This window comes from Mastigoproctus giganteus, chromosome 5 (genome assembly GCF_048544385.1).
Source record: "Mastigoproctus giganteus isolate SK-2022 chromosome 5, ASM4854438v1, whole genome shotgun sequence".
In the NCBI taxonomy this organism is placed as follows: Eukaryota; Metazoa; Arthropoda; class Arachnida; order Uropygi; family Thelyphonidae; genus Mastigoproctus; species Mastigoproctus giganteus.
Window position 1 is genome coordinate 71,382,402 of NC_143579.1, and position 23,346 is coordinate 71,405,747.

General features: G+C 36.4%; 1 protein-coding gene across 1 annotated transcript in view; it reads right to left on the minus strand.

The window, feature by feature from the left end:
* The window catches only part of LOC150085479 (isocitrate dehydrogenase [NADP], mitochondrial-like), a 153,196-nt gene that overhangs the window by 57,003 nt on the left and 72,847 nt on the right, over nucleotides 1–23,346 (minus strand). Inside the window, exon 6 of the mRNA XM_090374064.1 lies at nucleotides 19,393–19,529. Coding sequence (XP_090230190.1) covers nucleotides 19,393–19,529 — 137 coding nt within the window. The remainder of the gene's footprint in view (nucleotides 1–19,392; nucleotides 19,530–23,346) is intronic.

A 23,346-nucleotide genomic window follows, 5' to 3' on the forward strand; every position in this document is an offset into this window, starting at 1 on the left:
AAAAGTAGCAAAATACTGTATATTGACAGTTTAAAAATAATAAAGATTTGAAGCAATTATTCAGTTTATCATAATCTCTAGGTTTCACAACCTTAATTTCATCTCTCAACACTTTCAAAAGGCCGTTCAATGAAAATGGTGGCTTAATAAAAGGCTGAAACAAACTGTTTCTGAAGGGTGCTGCAGTACCAAAGTTGAGAATTTTGTTGACAGTCTGCAAGTTAGCATTTCACAAGACCTCTGCTAAATCTTAAGGACTATGCAGTTAGTATATTCAGTGGTCAGATGCAGGGCCACTGCGACCCTATGTGCCGCCAGTAAGTGAATTCAAATTTGCCACCCCAAAATATTTGGATTAAAAAAATAAAATAAGGTGTAAATAATTATTATTCATTTATTGAAAACGAAAAGAATTACAACATATCTCACATATAATATAATGAAACAACAAACAAATATAATAAAATCATTCTGAAAATAAACTTTAAATTCTAAATCACAGTAATAGTGCAATAATAAAATAAAAGGAAAATCATACAAATTTGTTTCCTTGCTTTAAGAGATGCGAATTTAATAATTATTTCATTTATGTTTATTTGTTCCAAAAGATCATTTTCTATTGAAATGATTGCCAAATTAGAGAGTTGCTGTTGAGACATTTTCGATCTTAATTATTTTTGATTAATTTTAATTTTGAAGAACTCCATTCACATGTTCTTTCATATTTGTAAAACTTTCAGTTAACGAGAAAATTTTTGTGTCCATAATTTGAAAGAAAAAAATTAATTTTGAAATTTTGTTGCGGATCCTGAACACCTTTATCTCTACTTTCATAATCAAAATGACGTTTTTCAAATCTTTTCCTTTCAGTGCTTATTTCTGGAACCTAAGCTTCAATGCCAATGATAGCAGCCATATTATTAGCTGAATCAAGAATTTTTTTGACTGCTTCTTCTATTCTATTTTCTTTAAAATATTCCGTGATATTCTGTATATATTCAACAGCTTCATATATATCAGAATCCTTTTTTTTTTTTTTTTTTTTTTGAGCATTTTACTTATCGGATTAATTTTATTTAAATATAATGCCAAATTATAATTGAACAGAGAAACTCATAAGATGTTATTTTTAAGGCTATTGATTTAGCATGATTTCTTGTATCTATATTTTTATTTTAATCTTCAGTGATTACAGCAAAATACTAGAAATGACTTGCTTATTTAGCGATTTCTAGCATTTTATCTGTATTATATTGTGAAATTATTTCAATAATTTTATTTTGTATCTGATCACCCAAATAATGCATGATATTTTTCCATTCAGATTTCTGAATACAGTGAATATGCTGTGCCATAACTGAATCATATTTAGCAATTGTTTCAGAAAGTTATCATTGTCATTTTCATATAAATCTTTTGAAGATCCACTGAATGCTATACATTGCCTTGCTAAAAATAGTACCATATATATTATTCTGGTTGAACTCCAGAACTCCTTCAGCTGATTATTGGGAATGCATAATTTGCCTCATTTTGCGTATCTGATTGTTTGATTGGATGCAAATTTGCTTCTGATTTTAGCAGGTTTTGCAAAAATTATTGTTTAGTCGTCGTCGTCATGTTGCTCTGCTGTCCTCGGTTATTTTGTGTTATTGTTATTCCATTAGCAAAAGGATAGATGTAACTGAATGGTGTATGAGTGTGAATTTAATACCTTTGGAATACATTTTGAACACAGATCCAGATAATAAGAAAATTAACGTAAATCTGCAATATCATGTACTGTATTTATTTCAAATGAATTATTTGCCCGCCTTGTTGAATACTGGTAACGCTAACCAATCAGCCGCCCAGCGCGACTTCTGAGCAAGTGGAACAGGAGGTTGGATAGGTTTTATGCAGGGCCATGCCGAGCCATTTTAGTAACTGAGGCAAGAATGAAAAATTGCGCGCTACTGTACCTAAATCTGCGGGTCCTAGGACATAAAGTCCTAGGACCCGCAGCTTTAGGTACTTACAATAATGATATTAACTGCATTTTATTTCAGGTAATTTGTTTTTTAGCATACAGGTTCTCTTAATTCTTCTATGGTTAGTACACCTGATAGGTCAACTCCCCTACCAAATACAGTGATAATTACCTTTTTGTCTATATATATATATATATATATATATATTAAATACAAAATAAAATACCAGTGAGTTAAAACCAGGAGGAAAAGCAGAAAAATAAAAATATGACAAATGCACCAGAGCGCTCAAAGCAGCAGCAAAGGATTCAGATGTACATATATATATATATATATATATATATATATATATATATATATATATATATACAGGGTGTTTCAGTTAAACGTTTCAGAACTTCTAAGAGGGGTAGGGTACATCCTGACAACTCGAAATCATATACCAATGGGAAGAATCGAAAATTCCGAGCTTTAGTGCAGGGAATCTTAATTTCGCACAAGAATGCCAAGTTAGTAGGATGGATGATTACACGAACGCAGAGTTAGCCGATATGCATTTGGCGTACGGGGCTGCAAATTGTAGTGGGCCAGCCGCACAGCGTTTGTACGCGGAACGATATCCGACGAGGCGTATTCCCAGTCATAATTTCTTTGCAAGACTGCACCAGAGGTTAGCTGAGAGAGGTTCATTTGAAAGAGCTGACAGGGACAGGGTAAGAACAGCACGGACTCCAGCCGTCGAACAGAATGTGCTGCAGCATGTACAGGGGAATCCAAGAACGAGTACACGAAGTCTAGCAAACGCAGTCGGGGTTTCCCATTGCAGCGTGTCCAGACACAGCAACCGGAGGATTATGCACCTCGTATTGCTTTCGCACAGTGGTACCTTGGAAAATGTGCTACAAATCCCCTTTTTCCTGCTGAAGTGTTGTTTTCCGATGAGGCATCCTTCACAAGGGAAGGAATTTTCAACACGCATAACGACCATATCTGGGCGGTCGAGAACCCGCATGCAATACGACGTCGTGCAGCACAGATTCGATTTTCGGTCAATGTATGGGCCGGTATTATGGGAGATCACCTCATCGGACCTTACCTGTTACCGTGTCGTCTAACCGGACCTATCTACTTGATCTTTCTGCAGCAAGTATTGCCACAACTTTTGAGAGATGAACAGATTTCTGCATTGACGCAACAGACAATGTGGTTCCAACACGATGGAGCCCCTGCCCATTATAGCGGAGATGTTCGTAACTACCTGGATGTCACATTTGGTCAACAGTGGATCGGACGTGGTGGTCCCGTGCGTTGGCCTGCTCGGTCACCCGACCTATCATGTCTTGATTTTTATTTCTGGGGTCATATGAAATCGCTAGTTTATGACACCCCTGTTGACAATGCTGAGGAGCTGGTTGCAAGAATCGCAGTAGCTGCCGAAGAAATTCGAAATTCGCCTGGAGTATTCCAGAATGTTCGGATGTCCATGCGTCGGAGATGTGAGGCGTGCATTGTAGCCCGTGGAAGAAACTTCGAACACTTACTTTAATCCATGTACCTTTTGCTTCTTTTCATGTATTATTAAAACGATTTCTCACTTACGGTCTCTTTTCTTTATGGTGCTTCTGTGTACAACACCGCTTCAGGAAAGCATTTCCGACCCCACATTGCTATATGATTTCGAGTTGTCAGGATGTACCCTACCCCTCTTAGAAGTTCTGAAACGTTTAACTGAAACACCCTGTATACAGGGTGTCTCAAAAATATTAGTACAAACGTTTAGGAAAGGTAGGTAACATCTAAAGGAATGTGAATTGCATAGGAACCCATAACCGGACACGTCACGGGAAAGTAGTAGCAGAGGCACAAGAAGCAGAAATGACACAAGACAGTAATTAGCAGCAAACATTTATTTGACATAATATTAACAATGGAGTACGAGATGCATGCATTTCACGATGTTACAACAGATGCTCGAAGGTTCCACCACGAGACGCGATGCATGCGTGACACCAATGCAGCATGGATTGGCAGACATGATCGAACACACCTGGAGTTTCTTTGACAATAGCAGCAGCACAGACGAGTCTCACCACCAGATCCTTTCCGTCTCCACAGGTGATTCATACACGATAGATTTGAGGCCCCCTCCACAGAAATAAATCAAGGTTCGATAAATCAGGAGAACGTGGGGGGCCAGGCAACGGGTCCACCACAGCCACTCCATCGACCCCAAAACGCCTGTTCAAATGGTCACGAACAAACCTTCCATAATGGGCAGGCACCCCGTGATGTTGAAACCAAATGTTGTGTCTCACATTTGCTGGAACATCGTCAAGTAACCCTGGTAGAACTTGTTCAAGAAAGATCCAATATTTAGCGGAGTTCATGCGGGATGGTAACAGGTATGGGCCAACTAGGCAGTCACCGACCATACCTGCCCACACATTTATTGCAAAGCGATGTTGTGCCGCATGGGGGTGCACACTGTGTGGGTTGTCGTGAGCCCACACATGAGCATTGTGCTGATTGAATAAGCCTTCCCGAATGAAATAAGCCTCATCCGTGAACAAAACATAGGCTGGAAAATTCAAGTCTTGAACACTTTCTTGGAGAAACCACTGCGCAAAAGCCACACGTGCAGGATGATCTTGGGGGGAGCAGTAACCGAACCCTTTGGAGATGAAAGGGGTGTAAGGAATCGTCGTGCCTTTTTCTACCAGAAATTCTTGAACGTCTTCAGTAATCATATCTTTTTTTAAATTTTTTTAGGAGCATAGGCGACTAAGGCCATGTTACTCTGTGTGTATTGTCTATAAATTGCGTGTGACCTGAGGTTGATTTTCTGTTCTGCTGGATGAAAAATCAGGTATTCCGGGAGAAAAAAAACCACACTGCCCTCACCTGAGCCCAATAACTTAGCCATGTTGAGAAAAAGACCTATAAAAATTCCTCCAGTCATCGATGGGATTCAAACTCAGGTCTTTCCCATGCAATGTGGATAGGAGGACGATTCTATCAACTGTGCTACCCACGAGGGCTTCAGTAGCCACATCATCAAAACCTTCCCCTCCTAATGAAGTAGCAAACTACTATTGCACCGATTCCTTTTTCTGCCAGTTCAACGATATTTCCTGAATGAGCTGAATATGGCCATATACTTTTCCACACGCATTTAACGTTGACGGTTTTACATCTTTTAGTGATAAAGCTATGATTCTGACACAGTCCACAACTGAGAAATGTTTCCATGTCTCCATTACTTCATTAGATTCGGAATCAATTTTTTCCAAAATCCATTGTAACGATTTTCTGATGTAATGAGTTTTCAAGGTGGACATAATTCCTTGATCTAATGACTGAATGAAAGAAGTTGCATTAACTTAGTACAACTGTGATGGTAGGAACAAAACTTCAACGTTTGGATGGCCTGGGGTATTCTATCCAATAGTAATAAAACTTTGAAATCTAGATTTTTCCACAAGTTCAATAGCACTGAACGTAACACGGGGATTTCCCAACAAAATAAAATACAGGGATTTCTCAATTTTTTTTTTGACAAGTGAGCAACAGCTGCATTTCTACATTTCCAGTCTACATTCCTTCTACATTTCCAGTCTTTTTATTCAAAAAGACTGGAAATGTAGAAATATTACATCCAACATAATAGCAAAGAAAAAGCATATTATAGAGATACTTTGGATTTACCAGGAGTGTAATTGCCCGTCCCTATAGTAGGGATCCTGGTAATACAGTATGTAGTGATTTGAAGTAATTTAGAAAAAATTACAGAACACCAGATGTACTATATTGCAGAAATCCAATAAAGAACAGAGAAATACTTGATGTAATAAAAGTTTTTTGAATAAGATAAGATAAAATAAAATAAAATAGTAAGCATAATACTGAACATTAGTTTTTAGAAATAAGAATAAATCAATCTTACTGAAAAAGTAGATCCAATAGAAAATCAAAATTAGTTTTCTGTAATAATACTAAATGATAAATAGAAAATGAACAATACCTGAATACTGTAAAAAACTTAGCTAAAAGGAATTATAATTCAGTTTGCCACCTGATATATGATAAAGAAAGACAGCAGCGCCCTCTGACATGTTTGGTTATTTTGTGACCAATTAAATAATTAATTAAATAATCTACAGTGTTAGAAAAAGGTAGAAATTGAAAAAAGGGCAGCATATAACCAAAATAAATAAATAACAGACCTTAGAACAGAATATTAGAAATTGTGAACTTTAAGACTAATTAAATAAATAATTAATTTAATAAATGAAAATGATAGAAAACAGCCATAATTGATTAAATAACTGACAAGGTTAGAAAATTGCTGGAATTGCTATAAATTGTGTAAAAACTGAAATTAGTTAAATAACTGAAAATTTTAGAAAATTTCTGGGAATTGGTAGATAAACTGCACTTAACAAATAGCAGAAAATAACAGAAACCTGAACCCCACTTTAATGTTCCATTCAATGTATCCTTTTATCAGTAATTTGCTTCATCATCATTTTATTTTTATAACAAAATTACTTCGTTAAGCGAAACTTCTTTTTCAGAGGTAAAAATACTATGGCCAAAATAGGGATACGTTCCTACGTAAAGAAAATGAAAAGCTTTTTTTCGAACAAAGAAAAGTTTTATTAAATAAACAGTCAACTTACATACAAAGTGAAATCACATTTTAAAATATGAGTCTAAAGTTGATTGTTTTTGCTTTTTTTCTCTTTCATTTAACAATTGCCTATACAGAGTTATTGCATTTAACACTGATTGCTTAACAAATAACAGTTCTTCCTAAATCAGGATCATTTTCACTAAAAAAATTTAAAATGTTTTCAATGTCATTTAAGCACCTTTTTAAATCTTTGGTTGTTAACACTTTTTCGGCAGGAACTCCTTTAACTTCGTCTTCATTTTCTTTGTCTTCGTTGCTAACAAGGTTTTCTAAATCTTCCACTGAAAAACCATCATATTCTGCATTCAATAAATTTCTAACATCCTCTTCATCGACATTTTCGAAACCTATTGATTGAGCTATCTGGATAACTTCATTTCTAATTTCTTGGATGTTATTTTCTTCTTCTAGTACAACTTCTGGCCATATTTTGTGCCAAACTCCATTTAAGCATTTCTTAGTGACTTCTTTCCAAGAACTATCAATGTTTTCAATTGCATTTTTAATGGGGTAGTTTTTCCAAAAAGTTTTAACTGTCATTTCCTCTTTATCCTCTAGTTCAATTGAATTTCTTAATGTTCGGCACAGATAATAAGCTTTAAATGATGCCATTACTCCCTGATCCAATGGTTGAATCTGGAAGAAATACAACTTTGATAGGAATGCATGTGTCCAATGTGTTAAGATCAGTAGGATGTCCCGGAGCATTGTCTAATGACAAAAAGAGCTTTTTCTTCAAAGTTGTTTTTTTGACAATACCATTTTATTTCAGGACAAAAGTGGTTAACAAACCAATCAGTAAATAACTCCTTGGTAGCCCACGCTTTTCTATTTGCTTTCCACATTACAGGTAAATTCATTTTTATGTTACCTTTTAATGTCCTCGGATTTTCTGAATGGTAAACTAATAACAATTTTAATTTATAATCGCCAAAGGCATTTGATCCAAAGAGTAATGTTAAACGGTCTTTGGCTGCTTTGAACCCAGCAGCTGATTTTTCTTCAATAGAAATGAAGCTTTTTGATGGTAGCCGTTTCCAGAACAAACTGCTTTCATCAACATTGAACACCAAATTTGGTGGAAAATTTTCACGTTCAATTATTTCCTTTAGTTTTTCTGGAAACTTATTTGCAGCTTCTCCTGTTAATTTTACACTATGAATCCTGGCCCGTTTTTTAAATTTCTCGAACCAACCATGAGAAGCCCCAAAAGTTTCCGTAATTTCTTCAGTTTGTTTAGATTTCAGGTGATTAAACAAAAATAATGCTTTTTCTTGAATCACCATTTGACTTAAAGGCATATGACGTTGTGACATATCATCTATCCACAAACTTAACATTTTCTCCATTCAATTATTCAATTGGACTCCTTAAGCGAGTTAATTTTGCCACTGTAACATCTGTACAATTCTGAGCAGACTGTTTTATTTTTTCTGATTGACTTAGTATGGTTGTCAAAGCTGATTGGCTAATCCTAAAGAAAATCCGATGTGTGCCACATCGGATTTTCTTTTACCGCTTTCAACACGTCGTACGATATTTAGTTTAGTTTCCAAAGATATTGCTTTTCTTTTCTTTGATTCTGACATTTTAACTAAAAAAAAAAATATTTCTATTAAAATTTGCAAAATCTACATTATGTAATACTATCAAAGAACCTATGTCAATTATTGCAATGCACCACACGGAAACAACGTCAATCATGTATTGCTATGCACCACACTGAAACACACCTATGAAGTGTAAACAACAACTAAATTAGGCAAATGACGCCCAAAACTGTTATAACAGACACATCCACAGCTCAGGAACACTCGGGAGTATGTAACGACTCACCGTCAGTCACCAATCGGATGATTGTCGGATGTTGGCCTTAAATTAGAATATTTGTTATGTTAAATGGGGCTTGAAATTGAGGACTTCGTTATCAGAGGTAACGTTAATCGAGGTATGACTGTATATTATTTTATGGATTTTATTATAATTTATGTGTTTAATTATAGGATACAACAATTGTTGTTGTTTGGTTTTTAGGAGCATTAGCAACTAAGGCCATATTGCTCCGGGAATATTCGGTGGTCATTCTCCGACCTTTCCGCATTCTCCGTATTTGGTGGTGACAGGCTTGAACCCCAGTCTAATCAAGAAGCGTGTGCAACACACTGCTGCTCCTTCCCACCTGGCTACGGAGGTGCCGGATACAACAATGAAGTCCAACTTAGGTTACCTAAATACTTGGCCCTATGGCCTTATGGCTATATAGGATTTTGTAATAACTGAGAGCAAAGTGAAGGAGAAATTGTGGAAATTAAGCATAAAAAAGGTGCTGGGGTAGATGGGATCTATCCAGTTATATTAAAGGAGGTGGCAAAAGAAGTAAGCAAACCCTTAGCCATAATTATGAGAGCATCCTTGGACTCATGGGAAGTCGCCAATTCACAAAGGGGATCAAAGGGTGACACGAGTAATTACAGACCCGTTAGTTTGATATCTGTTCCAGGGAAAATAATGGAGTCACTGGTTAAAGAAGCATTGCAGGATCATCTAGACAAGACAGCAGTAACAATTCAGATACAGCATGGGTTTGTCAAGGGGAAGTCTTGTCTGACTAATTTGAATGGATACTATGATGTGGTCACAAAGGAATTGGATGCAAAAAATAATATTGATATCATATACTTGAATTTCAGGAAAACTTTTGATACTGTTGGACATGGAAGACGAATTGGAGCAGTATGGCATTAAGGGCAAGTTGTTACAATGGATAAAGGGATGGTTTAGTGGGAGAAGAGGGGCTCACATCTGGTGAGTATGGGCTTGGCACACCCAGGGTCCTGAGCTGGATATCATCATTCTTCCTTTCTTGGTGATTCCCTTCTGCTCCTCTCTCTCTCTCTCTCTCTCTCTCTCTCTCTCTCTCTCTCTCTCAGGGTAATTCAGAAAATTTTTTTTTTTGGCTGGTTCAGCATAAGCCTCAGGCTTCCTTGTACCATATGGCTAATAATAATAATAATAACACTTAACCCGCTATCCATCATGCTCAACAGTAGCAAGTACGGATATAACCTCAAAGAAGAAAGGAAGAACCTGTACACCCTCACCCACCTGATGAACATGGATGACATCAAGCTCTACGCTGGAACCGAGAAGCTCCTCCAGCAATTACTCCAGATCACCAAAGAATTCAGCAATGATATTAAGGATGGAATTTGGTCTAAACAAATGCAAGACCCACGGATTGCACCAGGGAAAATTAGTCAACCAAAACTACCAGCTGCATACTGATAAAGAGATCGAAGCCATGGCAGAAGGAGAGGCCTACAAATACTTGGGGATGATGCAGGCTCAGCAGTTACAGCACAAGGAAATTAAGGCCTGCCTGACCGAAAAATACCATCACAGACTCAGAAGCCTGCTGAAAGCAAAGCTGAGTGGAGGGAACACAGTTAAAGCCATAAACACCTACGCAGTCCTAGTGCTAACACACTCCTTCGGGGTCATAGATTGGACTAACACCAAGTTGGAGGATATCACGAGAAAGTGAAGGACAATGATGACCAAGAGCCGCCAACACCACCCAAAATCTGCTGTGGAGAGACTGACAATTGTCCAGAAAGAAGGGGCCTGGTAGACCTCATTGAGCAACAGAAGACAGCGATAGTTAACCTGAAGGATTACTTTCAGAAATACAGCAGCAGCAGCAATCCAGCAGACCACGAGGAAGATAGACAAGCGGTATACCTCACTCAACCTAAGCAAGGAGTCCCCCCTCCAACCACGAGGACATAATTTTGCAGAATTCTTGCTATATCCTGTGATAATCTCTGGTAAAAAGTAATGTGAGCAATGCTGGAAAGGTAGGTTTTCACAACTGGAGGATGAATAGTGTGTAAAGTATTTCTAGTAGTAGTATGCTTGTCATAAAAAAGAATTCTCAGTTAAGGATTTGCTAAGGATAATCAAATTTTTAACATATTATCTATTGATTTCTTTTTGCTTGTACAATTCATTACAGCAGTGAATTGTACAAGCAAAAAGAAATCAATAGATAATATGTTAAAAATTTGATTATCCTTAGCAAATCCTTAACTGAGAATTCTTTTTTATGACAAGCACATACTATTACTAGAAATACAGCAGTGCAACCATGCTTTCCCCATTAATTCTTGTACAATATTATATCATTGAGTGCAAAATAAACTATAATTATGTGTGTCATACAGAACGTGGAGTTATGATAAGGACTCCTACACTTTTTTCATGACATTTAAAAAATTCTGATTTGCTATTATGGTAAGGCCAAATATGTTATTTTTCTGCCCCAGTGGAGTATGGCAAAGGAGGAATTGGAGAGGGTTTCTAATCTAAGTCCTCATTATGAAATTGGCCATATGAGAGCTGATGAAAGAACCTTGGCTAAGCCATGTGAAAATTTGCTGTCAACTAAAGAGTAACTGATTGTTGGAAAAAACTACCATCTGGTGTTGTGGAAGTTGGTAGTTTGAATAAATTTAAGGAAGAATCAGACATTACTAGAGGGGGATAGACAGATGAGGTGGGTAGTTTTTTTTTGATGTGAAACATCCTTGGGGGCACCTACAAAACAAGTGAATTTGATCAGTCATTAAAAAGACATCATTCGCAGCTTCCGGCAGAGGTGCTTCCCATGTTCCCACCACTAGTCTGTGCCAAGCACTCACCAGTAGTGTTGAATAGAAAGCATTAAGCATTTTTGGTGACCAGTATGATATCTTCAGTTCCAGTGAAGCAATTTACAAAATTCAAACCCATTCATTCGAATTTCGTCAATGCATTAGAAAAACACAATTTAAAAAAAAAAAAAAAAAAAAAATACTACATGTGTACCTTGTGTGCATGAAATATGTTTTATTTTATGTGAAAACATCTTCGCTTGGAAGAGGTTAGCAAAATCCTACTTCCTGCAGTTATATTGCAGGAAGTAGGATTGCAACAATACAATATTTGTATTGTTGCATTTTTGTTACATTCCATTGTTAGGTGCTGCTATAGTAACTTTTCACATCAATAATTTTGGAAAAGGTGTTCAATGATGCTGAAGTCAAGTGCAGAGTGTTCTCGAGAATATCTAGCAAGAATGAAACAACAAAACCTAAGAAAATAAAGACGAAAGTAGCAATGAGTGTGCAAGCACAAAAAAGACTATGAAGATCGCCTAAAAGACAAACAGAAAATCAAGTGCTGGATTTAGCAGTGCCTTCAACCAGCAATGCCGCTGCTCCATCTAACAATGATATACCCGAAATGTGTATTAATTATGTACAAAGGAACATTTCTCCAATTGCGGAGCAGATGAGTTTAAATGATCAAGCATCGAGAGTTTGAGATTTATGAAAAATGATTTCTGTTCTGTATGCTACATTTGCGATCATCTCTGGTTCGAAAACGACACACAGAAACCTGTTCCTAAAGATACACTCCACTGATACACATTGCATTTCTTGATGTTGACATCGAAGGGATCCTTGCGTGTAATAGCTGTAGAGGATCACTTAAGAACAACACCATTCCAGTGCTATATAAGTCAACAGCTTTGTCTACCCAAAAATTCCATTGCATTTACTGAAGTTGGATTTAGTGACAGAGAGGCTCATATTTCCTAGCTTACTGTTCATGTAGATAAGGCACCTGAGACACACATAAGGACAATACGGCATTCTGGGTCAAGTGATTAATGTGCCTGTTTCAGTCATCATGATGGTCCATCGTTTGCCAAGGGAGACTGATGACAATCATTGTATAAACGTGCATATAAAATGCAGGAAAATACACAAGTCCAGTTATTTGATCAGGTTAGTAAGAAAGCGAGCGGTTAAAGCATGGTTTCAGTATTTGGTCGACACACCTCTCTATCGACTGTATCAAATCACGATAGATCAGTCATTCTTCAATGACAGTCACATGGAAATTAATTTGGCTAAAGCGATAATAAGCGAAACAGTTCCAATCGAGGAAAGTCTTATCGCCTAACAGCAAATGTTGCTGTGGGACGACAATAAATATCTTAGAATTGCCCCAGGATAAAGTAACATACTGCTGAGCTTACTGTTTGATGAGCATGCAGAGGAACTGTCCTATCCCAGCATTTATCTTGGACAATTCAGAATGTTCAGAGAAAATTCGCGTGCAACTCCATTCATGATGGCAACGAGCAAGCAGAGACGATCTGACCAATGTGGTATCATCTCATCATCTCCTTTACATAGCAATGAAGATAATGAGATTGAGAACAAGACTCTTTGATGGTGGATTTCAAATACATAGGTAAAGGTATTAAACTGATCTGCGAGCAAGTTCAATCCAAAGAATACGTTAACACCTGCATCGAAAACAATTTTGCCTTCCTAAGGACAATTCTAAACTTGACCTACTACTGGACTCAATGTAAGTGTGATCTATTTGCCATGATTTGCCACAGCTCAGTAAACCTGCAGTGCTCTTGACTCTGAGTGCCAATGATATTGGTTGGTTGTGCTTGCTTCAGCTATTGTTCAAGTTAGAGAATAAGGGGCATGATATTAGTGAGGGTGAGGATAATGTTGGGAATGAAGATGCTGCAACTTGTGTGATATACTTCAAGACTGTGGATGTACTTACGAACATACTGCAGTTGAAACATAGCCCATTTGGTAAAGTTTAGGTGGTCAACTTTTTCAAGTGCATAGAATTTCAACATCGCGGTAGTCCACATGCGCACATTTTGCTGTGGCTAAATAATGCTCCCAAAGACCCTTTGGGTGAGAACAAAGAAGACACCATCACATTGATCGACAAGTTAGTGTCTGTCTCCACTAGTGAGGCTTCAGGGAGCATCAAGCTTCAAACTCACAAACATATGTTCACGTGTTACAAGAAAATAATACTGGATAAACAACAGATGTGTCGATTTGAATTGTCATTCATACCTTGTTGCTTGACCGCAATATTAGTGCCCATGCATAAGGGACGCAAAGTAAAATACGGCACTCACTACAAGATGTGGCAAAATTTAGAGGATAATGATTAAGTCAACATTGATGCCTTCTTCAGGGTGAACAATGTAAACTTCTATAAATATTACCTGGATGTGTTGAGAGCTGGCATAAATCGGTCCAGGGTATTTCTAAAATGTCAACCAAGTAAGAAGTGGCCCAACCCATTCGTCTGTAACATTTTGAAATCAAACACCAACATCCAATTCATTACGGAGGAAAGTATTCCTCCGTAAAGAATTGGATGTTGGTGTTTGATTTCAAAATTTTACAGATACTCTTTATGCTCAAAAGCATCGAAATCACGAGTCAAGAGGCCACCCGGTGCTTGCTATGTCAGCCCACGTTAGAGAGCTCTGCGGCGGTAGTTTACATTCCCACCGTTTGACAGAGAGTGAGGAAGTGCAATGAAGAGATGAACGAGGAAAACCTTGCAAAGGATTTATGTGACATATGGAAAAAGAATTGGTTTGACAAACATGAGAAGAGACCACACCACATGTATCATGTTACTCTGTCATGCAACAGAGATACTATCAGAGATGGCATATGTCAAGATCTACGACAAAGATGTAGAGCTCATACTAGAACAGCGTATTTTGTATGAATTGGAACGTGTATATTCGCAAAGCGATGGAAATTTGTAAGGTGATGTGTCAAGACAATGACGACGCCAACCCTGATTAAGCATGCTGCAATGACCTGCATAGCCTTGTTATGCGACTGCAAAAGAAGACCCCTTTCGAGACTTTTATAAACATCCAGAGAGATGAATGAGGATCTAAAGCTCATCACACTCAACCGACTCAACGCAATCGCAAAGAAACGCAAAAACTTATGACCAACGAGGACTTTTGTAGCTTAATGAGAATGGCCAATGACAAGCAAAAGATTCTACTCATGCATGTAATTTGGAGTCTGTTATCTCCCAATCACAAACTGATTCAGACATTCTTGACTGGCCCAGCTGGTTGCAGCAAAACATTTGAAATTTGCCTGTTATTGAAAATATACAATAGCTTCAGCAATACGTTCAACTAGTAAGGCTGCCGCTGTGATAGACAGAATTGCTGTACACACTGCCCGCAAGATATCCACTTTGAGAAATCTGCCTCTGTCGGTGCAGGTCGCACAACACAGGCCCCTGTTTAAGTATGCCAGAGTGCTAATAACCGACAAAGTTAGTATGATCAGCGCTGAGCTGTTATTGAAAATGGATGTAAGGCTAAAACAGATAACTGGAAATGTTGAAATGAGCTTCAGTGGGCAGGACATGTTCTTAATTGGGGACTTACATCAGCTGCCTCCGGTTCGCACAACCCTGGTCACCATTGATCTACAAAATGAGTTTGCCAGGCTTGGCTACAAACAAGACAGGACAGCTTGCTTGAATTCATCTGCAATAGAAAGGAACTCTCAGTTCTCTAACTGAATTTCCAAAGCCTATGGGCGCACTACGCAGGCCTCACCGACACTGTTACACAGCAATGCCAAATCTTGCTGCTACCTGAGACCTGGTTAGACAATAACGAGTGTCAGCATCTCTAACTTCGACTGCATGGTTCAATTCGAGTGTGAAATCAAACAGACAGCTGGTGTCGCAATATACCATAACAAGATGGATGAGGTACACATCGTTATGTCATACTTAGTTGTCACCTATCGACAAACAACTGGTTCGACAGTCAGTGTTCAGCCCATTGGCGATATATGTAGAGCGGAGTGTTTGTTACCCAACAGCCAAGTCATACAATGGTTGTCTATATATCTCCTAACAGTGACATACAGGATATAACTGACTTAATTCATTTTGTTTTGTTGCTGTACTCAATTCTAGGTGCAGTGCTGTTAAAGAAAAATTTACATAAAGTATCCATGATCACAATTGACTAATTTTGCAGCTTAAAGCTTGAAGTACTGTTGATTATCCATTAAATTTTTTAGCAAAACTTATTATCTTCGTGCTCACCTCTGAGATCTGTATTGGTTAAAATTACATGAAAGGAAGGTAAAAAGGGAATAAAGGTGAACGTTCCATTACATTAATTAAATTTAAAAACATATCCCTAGGAAAAGGGAGTGCACCACCTTTTTCCTGGTTGTCATTTATAAAAATTGTATAGAAGAAATTTGCGTGTTGAAAAGCCAAGAAATGGACATGAAGCTTTCGATGTTGTCATCATCAGTTTGTGAATGACATAAGTTATGAGTGATAATTTATAGTATCGCAGTACCCAGGATGCGTCGTGTTAAACAAGCGGAAATTTGATTTGCTGCCATATTGGTGATAGGTTCGTAGGTAATCTGGTGTTTAAATAAAATTTCGTATGATCTATTTTGGTGAAACCATTCTATAGCAAGGGCCTCATACTGGAATATTTTACAATTCGATTTAAGTTTAATTAGTGTAAATGCATTATCTATTAATGGTCATGAGCGGTGATTTCAATGTTAACTTCAGACTGGAAGAAACTAAACCGTTAATTACTTTCCTGCAAGAAACATTTGATCTAACTCTAAACACTAATCCCTCAATTTCAACTACAGGATCAGGTAACTCAATCGAAGCTGTTTTCCAGACACACTTAGATAAGTTGCAATCACAAGTATACATTTCTTACTTTAGTTTCATAAATCAACTGTACCTTGTCTGCCAGCTGAAACTACGGAAATTTATGAATGACCAATAAAATATTTACAATACAAAAGCTCTTTTATTTCGTAATCAATATATACAAATCAAAATACCTAAACGAAATGCAAAGGATGTTTATATGTCTTTACATGACCTCCTAATTCATGCTTGCACAACCAAGAAATCCAAAGTGGAGTCAAGTCATTGTAGAAATGTAATATCATTCAAGGAATCACTCTTGAACATGTTTGGATTTTTTTTTCTTATTATTTCCTCTTTACAACTTTTCAGCTTACTTTTAAACTTTCCAATAAAAGTTTGTGTGCACATGTGCTTTTCAGAGAAAAAGAGACCTTCAATAAAAAAAAAATAATAATGTACACCTAATTCTGTTTTTGCACAAACTTTTTTTACACGAATTTGATTTAACACGAATTCAAAATAAATATTTCATTCTCTTTTTACACGAATCATTTTGATTTTATTTGTGGCATATTAGTATCATTTCTATATTACACGCACCAATAGATTGGATAACAGCTAGTGTGTGCGTTTTGAAACGCGTGCTTTTGCTTACCAATGTGTACGTCTAGGTATCTATGAATCATCAACGTTTTTATTGAATTTGGTGCACATTTACGGTATTCGTGCATTGTACCTTCGGAAGACATGTAGTAGTAAGCTCTATTTCAAAGTGAAAGAATCTTTAGTGAAATTTGTGCACATATAAATTTATTAATTTTGCCAATAGTCAATAAATTGTAAGTTTACAAATTTTTCATACCTTTTTTTATTAATTATAACTGAGATATTTTTCGGTAGCCCTTATATAATGTCGAATAATTCGCCTATTACCAAAATGAAAAGGAAAGCGATTTCTTTGGAACTTAAAATTCAAATTTTAGATCGTCTTGCAACTGGACAAGGGGCTACGTCTGTAGGAAGGCATTTTGGTGTACATGAAGCTACCGTAAGAACTATTAAGAAAAATGAAGCTGCAATTAGGAAGTCGGTATGTTCTGGAACAAAAGTAAGTGTTAATTCATCATCATATACAAGAGATATTGTCAAAGAAAAAATGGAAAAGGCTCTGGTAATATGGATAGAAGATCATCACAAAAAAAGAGTACCAGTAGATGGAAATGCCATCAAGCAAACAGCACTAAGAATTTACAGACAGATTAAAGAAAAGGAGACAAGCATTTCATCTCAGTTAAACAGAAAGTATGAATTTTCTGCGAGTACAGGTTGGATGACAGGGTTTCTTAAAAGGAATGCTCTTCATAATATAAAAATTAAAGGTGAAATTGCATCTGCAGATGAATCGGCTGCTAAAGTATTCCAGCAGGAACTTGCAAAAATTATTGAAGATGGAGGATACACTCCTGATCAAGTGTGGAATGCAGATGAAACTGGTTTCTTCTGGAAACGAATGCAACAGAATGTATGTAGCCAAATCGCAGAAAACTGCTGGTGGTTTTAAGGTAGCTAAGGATCGCGTGACTTTATTATTTTCCTCCAACGCTTCAGGAGATTGTATGTTGAAACCACTGCTGGTAAATCGAGCCCTAAACCCACGTTCAATGAAAGGTGTAGATATCAATAAACTGCCTGTTCACTGGATGGCAAACAAGAAGGCCTGGGTGACCACTACTATTTTTACAGAATGGTCCAACAAATGTTTCGTCCCAGAAGTCAGACGTTATATGAATTTGAAAGGTCTCGAATTTAAAGTTCTTCTGATTCTTGACAATGCACCCGGCCATCCTGTCTTGGAACACCCAAACGTACAAATTTTATTTCTGACACCTAATACTACATCTTTGATACAACCGCTAGACCAAGGTATAATTGCGGCAATTAAAACATACTACGTAAAACGAACATTCCAACACGTTTTGGACAAACTGAATGATGAAACACTAACAATCATTGATGTGTGGAAGAAATTCTCAATTATGGATTGTATCAATCAAGTTGGATTAGCGTTAACTGAATTAAAACCAGCAACTTTAAATGCGTGTTGGAAAGCGGTTTGGCCACAATGTGTAAAAAGCAAAGATCCCATCATCCCTAATACGACCGAATTTTCCAACATCATTACAATGGCACACAAAATTGGTGGAGAAGGATTCGATGATCTATCGTTTGAAGATATTGATGAATTGTTAACCGACAAAGCCCTAAGCAAAGATGAAATATTAGAGGTTGTCCTTGGGACTCCTTATCCCACAGAACGTAGGATAAGGAAGATAATGAAGAAAATGATCCTGTTCTAAATGCAGATTTAATAAAAGAAGGTCTGGAACTGGCCAGAAAATTAGGTAATCATTTTGTCAAAAATGACCCTAATGAGGAACGCGCTGGGAAGTTTCAACGTGAACTGAAGTTGTTGACAGCCTCTTACAGAGAATTATATAACGGCCTATCCAAAACACGAACACAACGATTAATAACTGAATTCGTTCGTAAAACCGGTGAAACATCAGCACCAGAGGAGACTCGTGCTGATTTTGCTCAAGAGATCACAGAAAGAATTTCATTAATAGAGGAAGAAGACGATGTCCACAACATTTCTAGTGATGGCAGTGATATTCCAGTCGTACGCAAACATATGCGCCGTTTATTATCAGAAAGTGAAAATGAATAAAATCTTGTTATGTGTAAAACAGATTTTTTTTGTTCATGAAGAATTTTTTTTCATTTCATATGCATACAAATTTATTTTAATACATTTTAATTACATATTATTACATGTGTATTTTGTTTAAATAAAATAATAAGCTTAAAACGAATATTTTTATGTGTTTTTTTTTAAATTATTTTTACTGATTTTTTTAGATCCGGAACCAATCTTCTTTTCTTCCATAAATACAATGTCTTTTTTTACACGAATTTTTTTTACACATATTTTTCAGGAACGTATCTATCGTGTAAAAACAGAATTAGGTGTATAGAGAAAGTCATTTCCAATTTCATACTTTATATGACAGCATATACTTATTGTAATCATAAGAATGTGAAGATAATTTTTTCCCCTTAAGTATTTGACTAATATTTAACAAGATGTTTTGCATTACTTACCTGTTGTATATTTCTTGAAAAATATCCTTGAAACGCCCATCATATCGTTTTAATATAGTATTTTTTGTACTCAAGTAGAGTGGCCATTTCTTCATGAGAGCATATTCAAAGCAACTGCGAGCAAAGCCCCTAATTGACTAGAAATATTAATTGATTTTAAAAATGACTGCCTATTTTTACAATATAACTACAATTTCTACAATATGAGCGCTTCTAACAAGTTTTTGGCTCACAATATAAATAAATACAATACTAAATTACAAACATTTAAACCAATAATTTCACAAAAGAAGAGAACCTTGATGTAATGAAAATAACTTTTTTTTTTTTTTCCCCCCCTGAAAGGATCTGGGAAGCAAATTCATGAGGATATGATAGAGGCATTACGTGATGAATGATCAAAATAAAATACAACCAAATATTGAGTTATTAGATTCAAAAGGGATCACAGAATCACTAAAGATGAATCCATATTTAGATGACCTGCGACCTGTTTTCTGTTGTTGACACAGAAAACACTGATGTTTATGATTTCATATTGAATGATCATCTAACTTCATTACAAAATATAGCTACGACACTAAACATATCCCTGTGAATGAATCAATCATACTATCCATAGAGAATTGAGCATGAAAGAAAAATTCAACTTCACCAAAAGATTTCAATATCTTCCAGTCGGAAGCAGGAGAGGGTGACCTATGCAAAGACAAATCTTAAAAAACTTACTCAAGTTGTATTTGTTATTGTTAATAAGAGCTTTACGAAGAAAGGGCAACTAAAGGACATAATGTGCCAAACAAAGGTTGTAAGTAACAAGCTTTAAAAATCAGGTATAGGATTGCACTGGTTATAGTTTCAAATCGTATCACTGAATCAAATCACTTTCAGGAAGGTAAACATTCAATGAATGTCAGAACTTTCATTCAAGATTTGTTTCAAGGTAGGAACAGTTTGTGCTGTTACTCTCAACTGAACTCTGCTGTAAAGAGGGCATCAATAATGATATGTCAGACTAGAATCTGAGTACTACGGTAAAGGTAAAATGTGGGTTTGAGGCAGTAAGGAGATAAGAGTGAGTAATGAGTATGTGGCATATCAGAATTGTTGCAAGGGCAACCTCTTCTTTTCTAGTTGAGCAGAAACTGGATGGACAGGATCAAAGGTCTGGTTTAATCTGTGGAAGTTTTCTACCATCTTTAGATTGCCAGAAATATGGTATTGAGAGAATCAGTGAAAATGATGCTGTGGGGTAACTGGGCCGAATTGACTCCAGGCCACTCGTTAATAAGGAGGCAGTTCAGTGCATAATGGAAACCAGCACAACCAACATCAGTTTTAGAGCCACCTACATATAAGAATCACATTGGGCAGTAAGAGCATTATGAAGCTACTTAATGCTTTGTTGTGAGAAAATGACTTTTCCACATTTGTGAAAGGTTAAGCTGTATAATGGGGAAGAGAAGAGCTGTGGAGGAATGAAAGAACAGTTAGCAGTGGTGGCTAATTTAGAAAGATCAAGCTACCCGTTTTGAGCAATGAGTGAATACATATACCAGCTGGTTGATTTATTAATGGATAAACGGTATAAAGATATTTTCTGAGCGAGGTGCAAATATGTAATTCCAAGTTAGGTGAGCCACTTTATTCTTAATATTAATGGCATAGTTCAAAAGAAGTCTAATATCGAAGATAATGTGGTGGATCATGAACATCTGCATAGAGACTATGAACAGGGGATGAATGATATGTGTCTAGAGAAATGCATAAGGCAATGTGATGGATGGGGTTCAATCACTTTAAGACACTAGATTTGGCAGAGTTATCGAATGGAGATGTGTGGTTGTAATTGTATTATTGAGTGATATAAGTTGGAGAAGAGTAGGGTGAAGAAGGGTGCTATTTCCCCACATTGTGATGTAATTAGCACCCCACAATGTGGGAAATTACAAACTCAGGATTTTTAATTTTTTTAAACAATTTTTCAAAGATTCAAATAACTTTATCAACCAACTGGTGACCATGGATGAAACTTGGATTCATTATAATAATCCACTACTCTGTACAAATCTGAAATCTTACCACGGAACACCGTTCCCACATCTGGGGTGGTACTCGCAAATCCTCTCTCAAGCTTCTAGACTACTCCTTTCAAAACAAGGTGCAGTCAGGTTAATCAATGACAGTTCTCTTACAAACTCTCCATGCTTTCTATCTCATAGGCATTCGGTTTCTGCTACATATCTTTTCTACAGGCACTGTTCTTCTGAATTGAAAACTGTAACCCCCTCATTCTCTTTCAAACTAGTCCAACATGTGTCACAACGTTCAGCATCAATTCTCTATCCAACTCCAAACTGACAGAACCAACTTTTCCACTCCTTCAATCATCCTTTCTACTACTTTTTTTTGGAAACCTTCCTTCACATGTATTTTCTGAAAATTATGATCTACAAAAATTCCAAGTTTAATGTCAACAAGCATCTTCTGTCTCCTGAAACTACATCCCATACACAGTTAAGTATTATAGGTACTAATACCTTACATGTTGGGGTTTTCATAAAAATAAAAAAAAAATAAAAAACTCAAACAATATAAAAAAGTTAAGAATTTTTATAGCATTATATAATGTGAGACAATCACCTCTTCTCTGTAAAGGGAACAGCTTTACAGAGAAATTTTGTAGATCATAATTTTCAGAAAATACATGTGATTTTTTCCATATCAACTACCTTGACTTTGGGCCTACCCTAATAGTGCGTTACTTGAGGATTACTGCTACCCAAATGCAACACCTTGGATTCATCAACATTAAATGTTAACTGTCATTTTTCAGTCCATCTGCCTAATTCATCCAGGTCTTGTTGACGTAGCATATATTGATTACTGTTATCACATACCCTGCCCAATTTTTTTAATATGAAAACTTAGATATCAAACTTTAATTCTTACACCAATATCATTAATAAATATTAAAAAGAGTAAGAGAGCTACACTAAATCCAGAGGTACCCTAGCCATGCCTTTAGTACACAGAGCAGTGGCCATTTTTGACTAAGCTTTTTCTTCTATCACTTACCGAACCCTTTATCCCTAAGCAGAAGCTCAGTTAGTAATGCCACACTGCTTCAATTTATACAATCATTCATTCATATTGAACAGTATCAAAAGCTTCAATGAAAGCTAAGTACAGGTAGTTCCCAATTTTACGAATTAATTCGTTCCTAGTGCACGCTTTGTAAAGTGGGAATGTACTTCACATAGATGTAATGTTAAAAACAGGGGTAAGTTCTCAATAATGAAATTTGACCATAGTAATGCAAAATAAATGTAAACAAAACAACAGTTTACACTTAAACAATGATTTATCCAAAACAGTCTTTAAAATCAAGCAAATTACAATAATAAAGAAATTATTTATGTCATACAAATGTTAAAGAATATTTATTCATCATCATCGACTAAATGCATACTTGTCGTTGATGGTTCTTTAACAGTCACTCCGGCCGCCTATTTACTTATGGTCTCATTTTGCTTCCAATGTTATTCCTCTTCACTGTTTCTTTTTATTAACATCACTCTGCGTATAATTACGTCATTTTGGCATGCTGTACAGTATTAATAAGGAGGATACGTTTAAAATTAGACAAGACAGCAAAAATGAAGAGCAACACAAATATGTTTTGTAATGTCAAAATGGTAACAACTGTATTTTATTGTGATTCAGTGAGACCCCCTCATCTGCCTGAATTGCACACACAATAGGACTGGATTGTAAAGCTACGTGAGTGGTTTGAAATGCTGTATTTATGAATATTTATCATTTATTTATTGCAATTAATGTTCATATTTATCTCTAATGTTCAATTTATTAGAGATTAGCCTGACTTTAAATCCCCCTTGGCATAGGCACACCACAAATATTGCTTCCTCTGCATCCTAAATAAATCTTAAA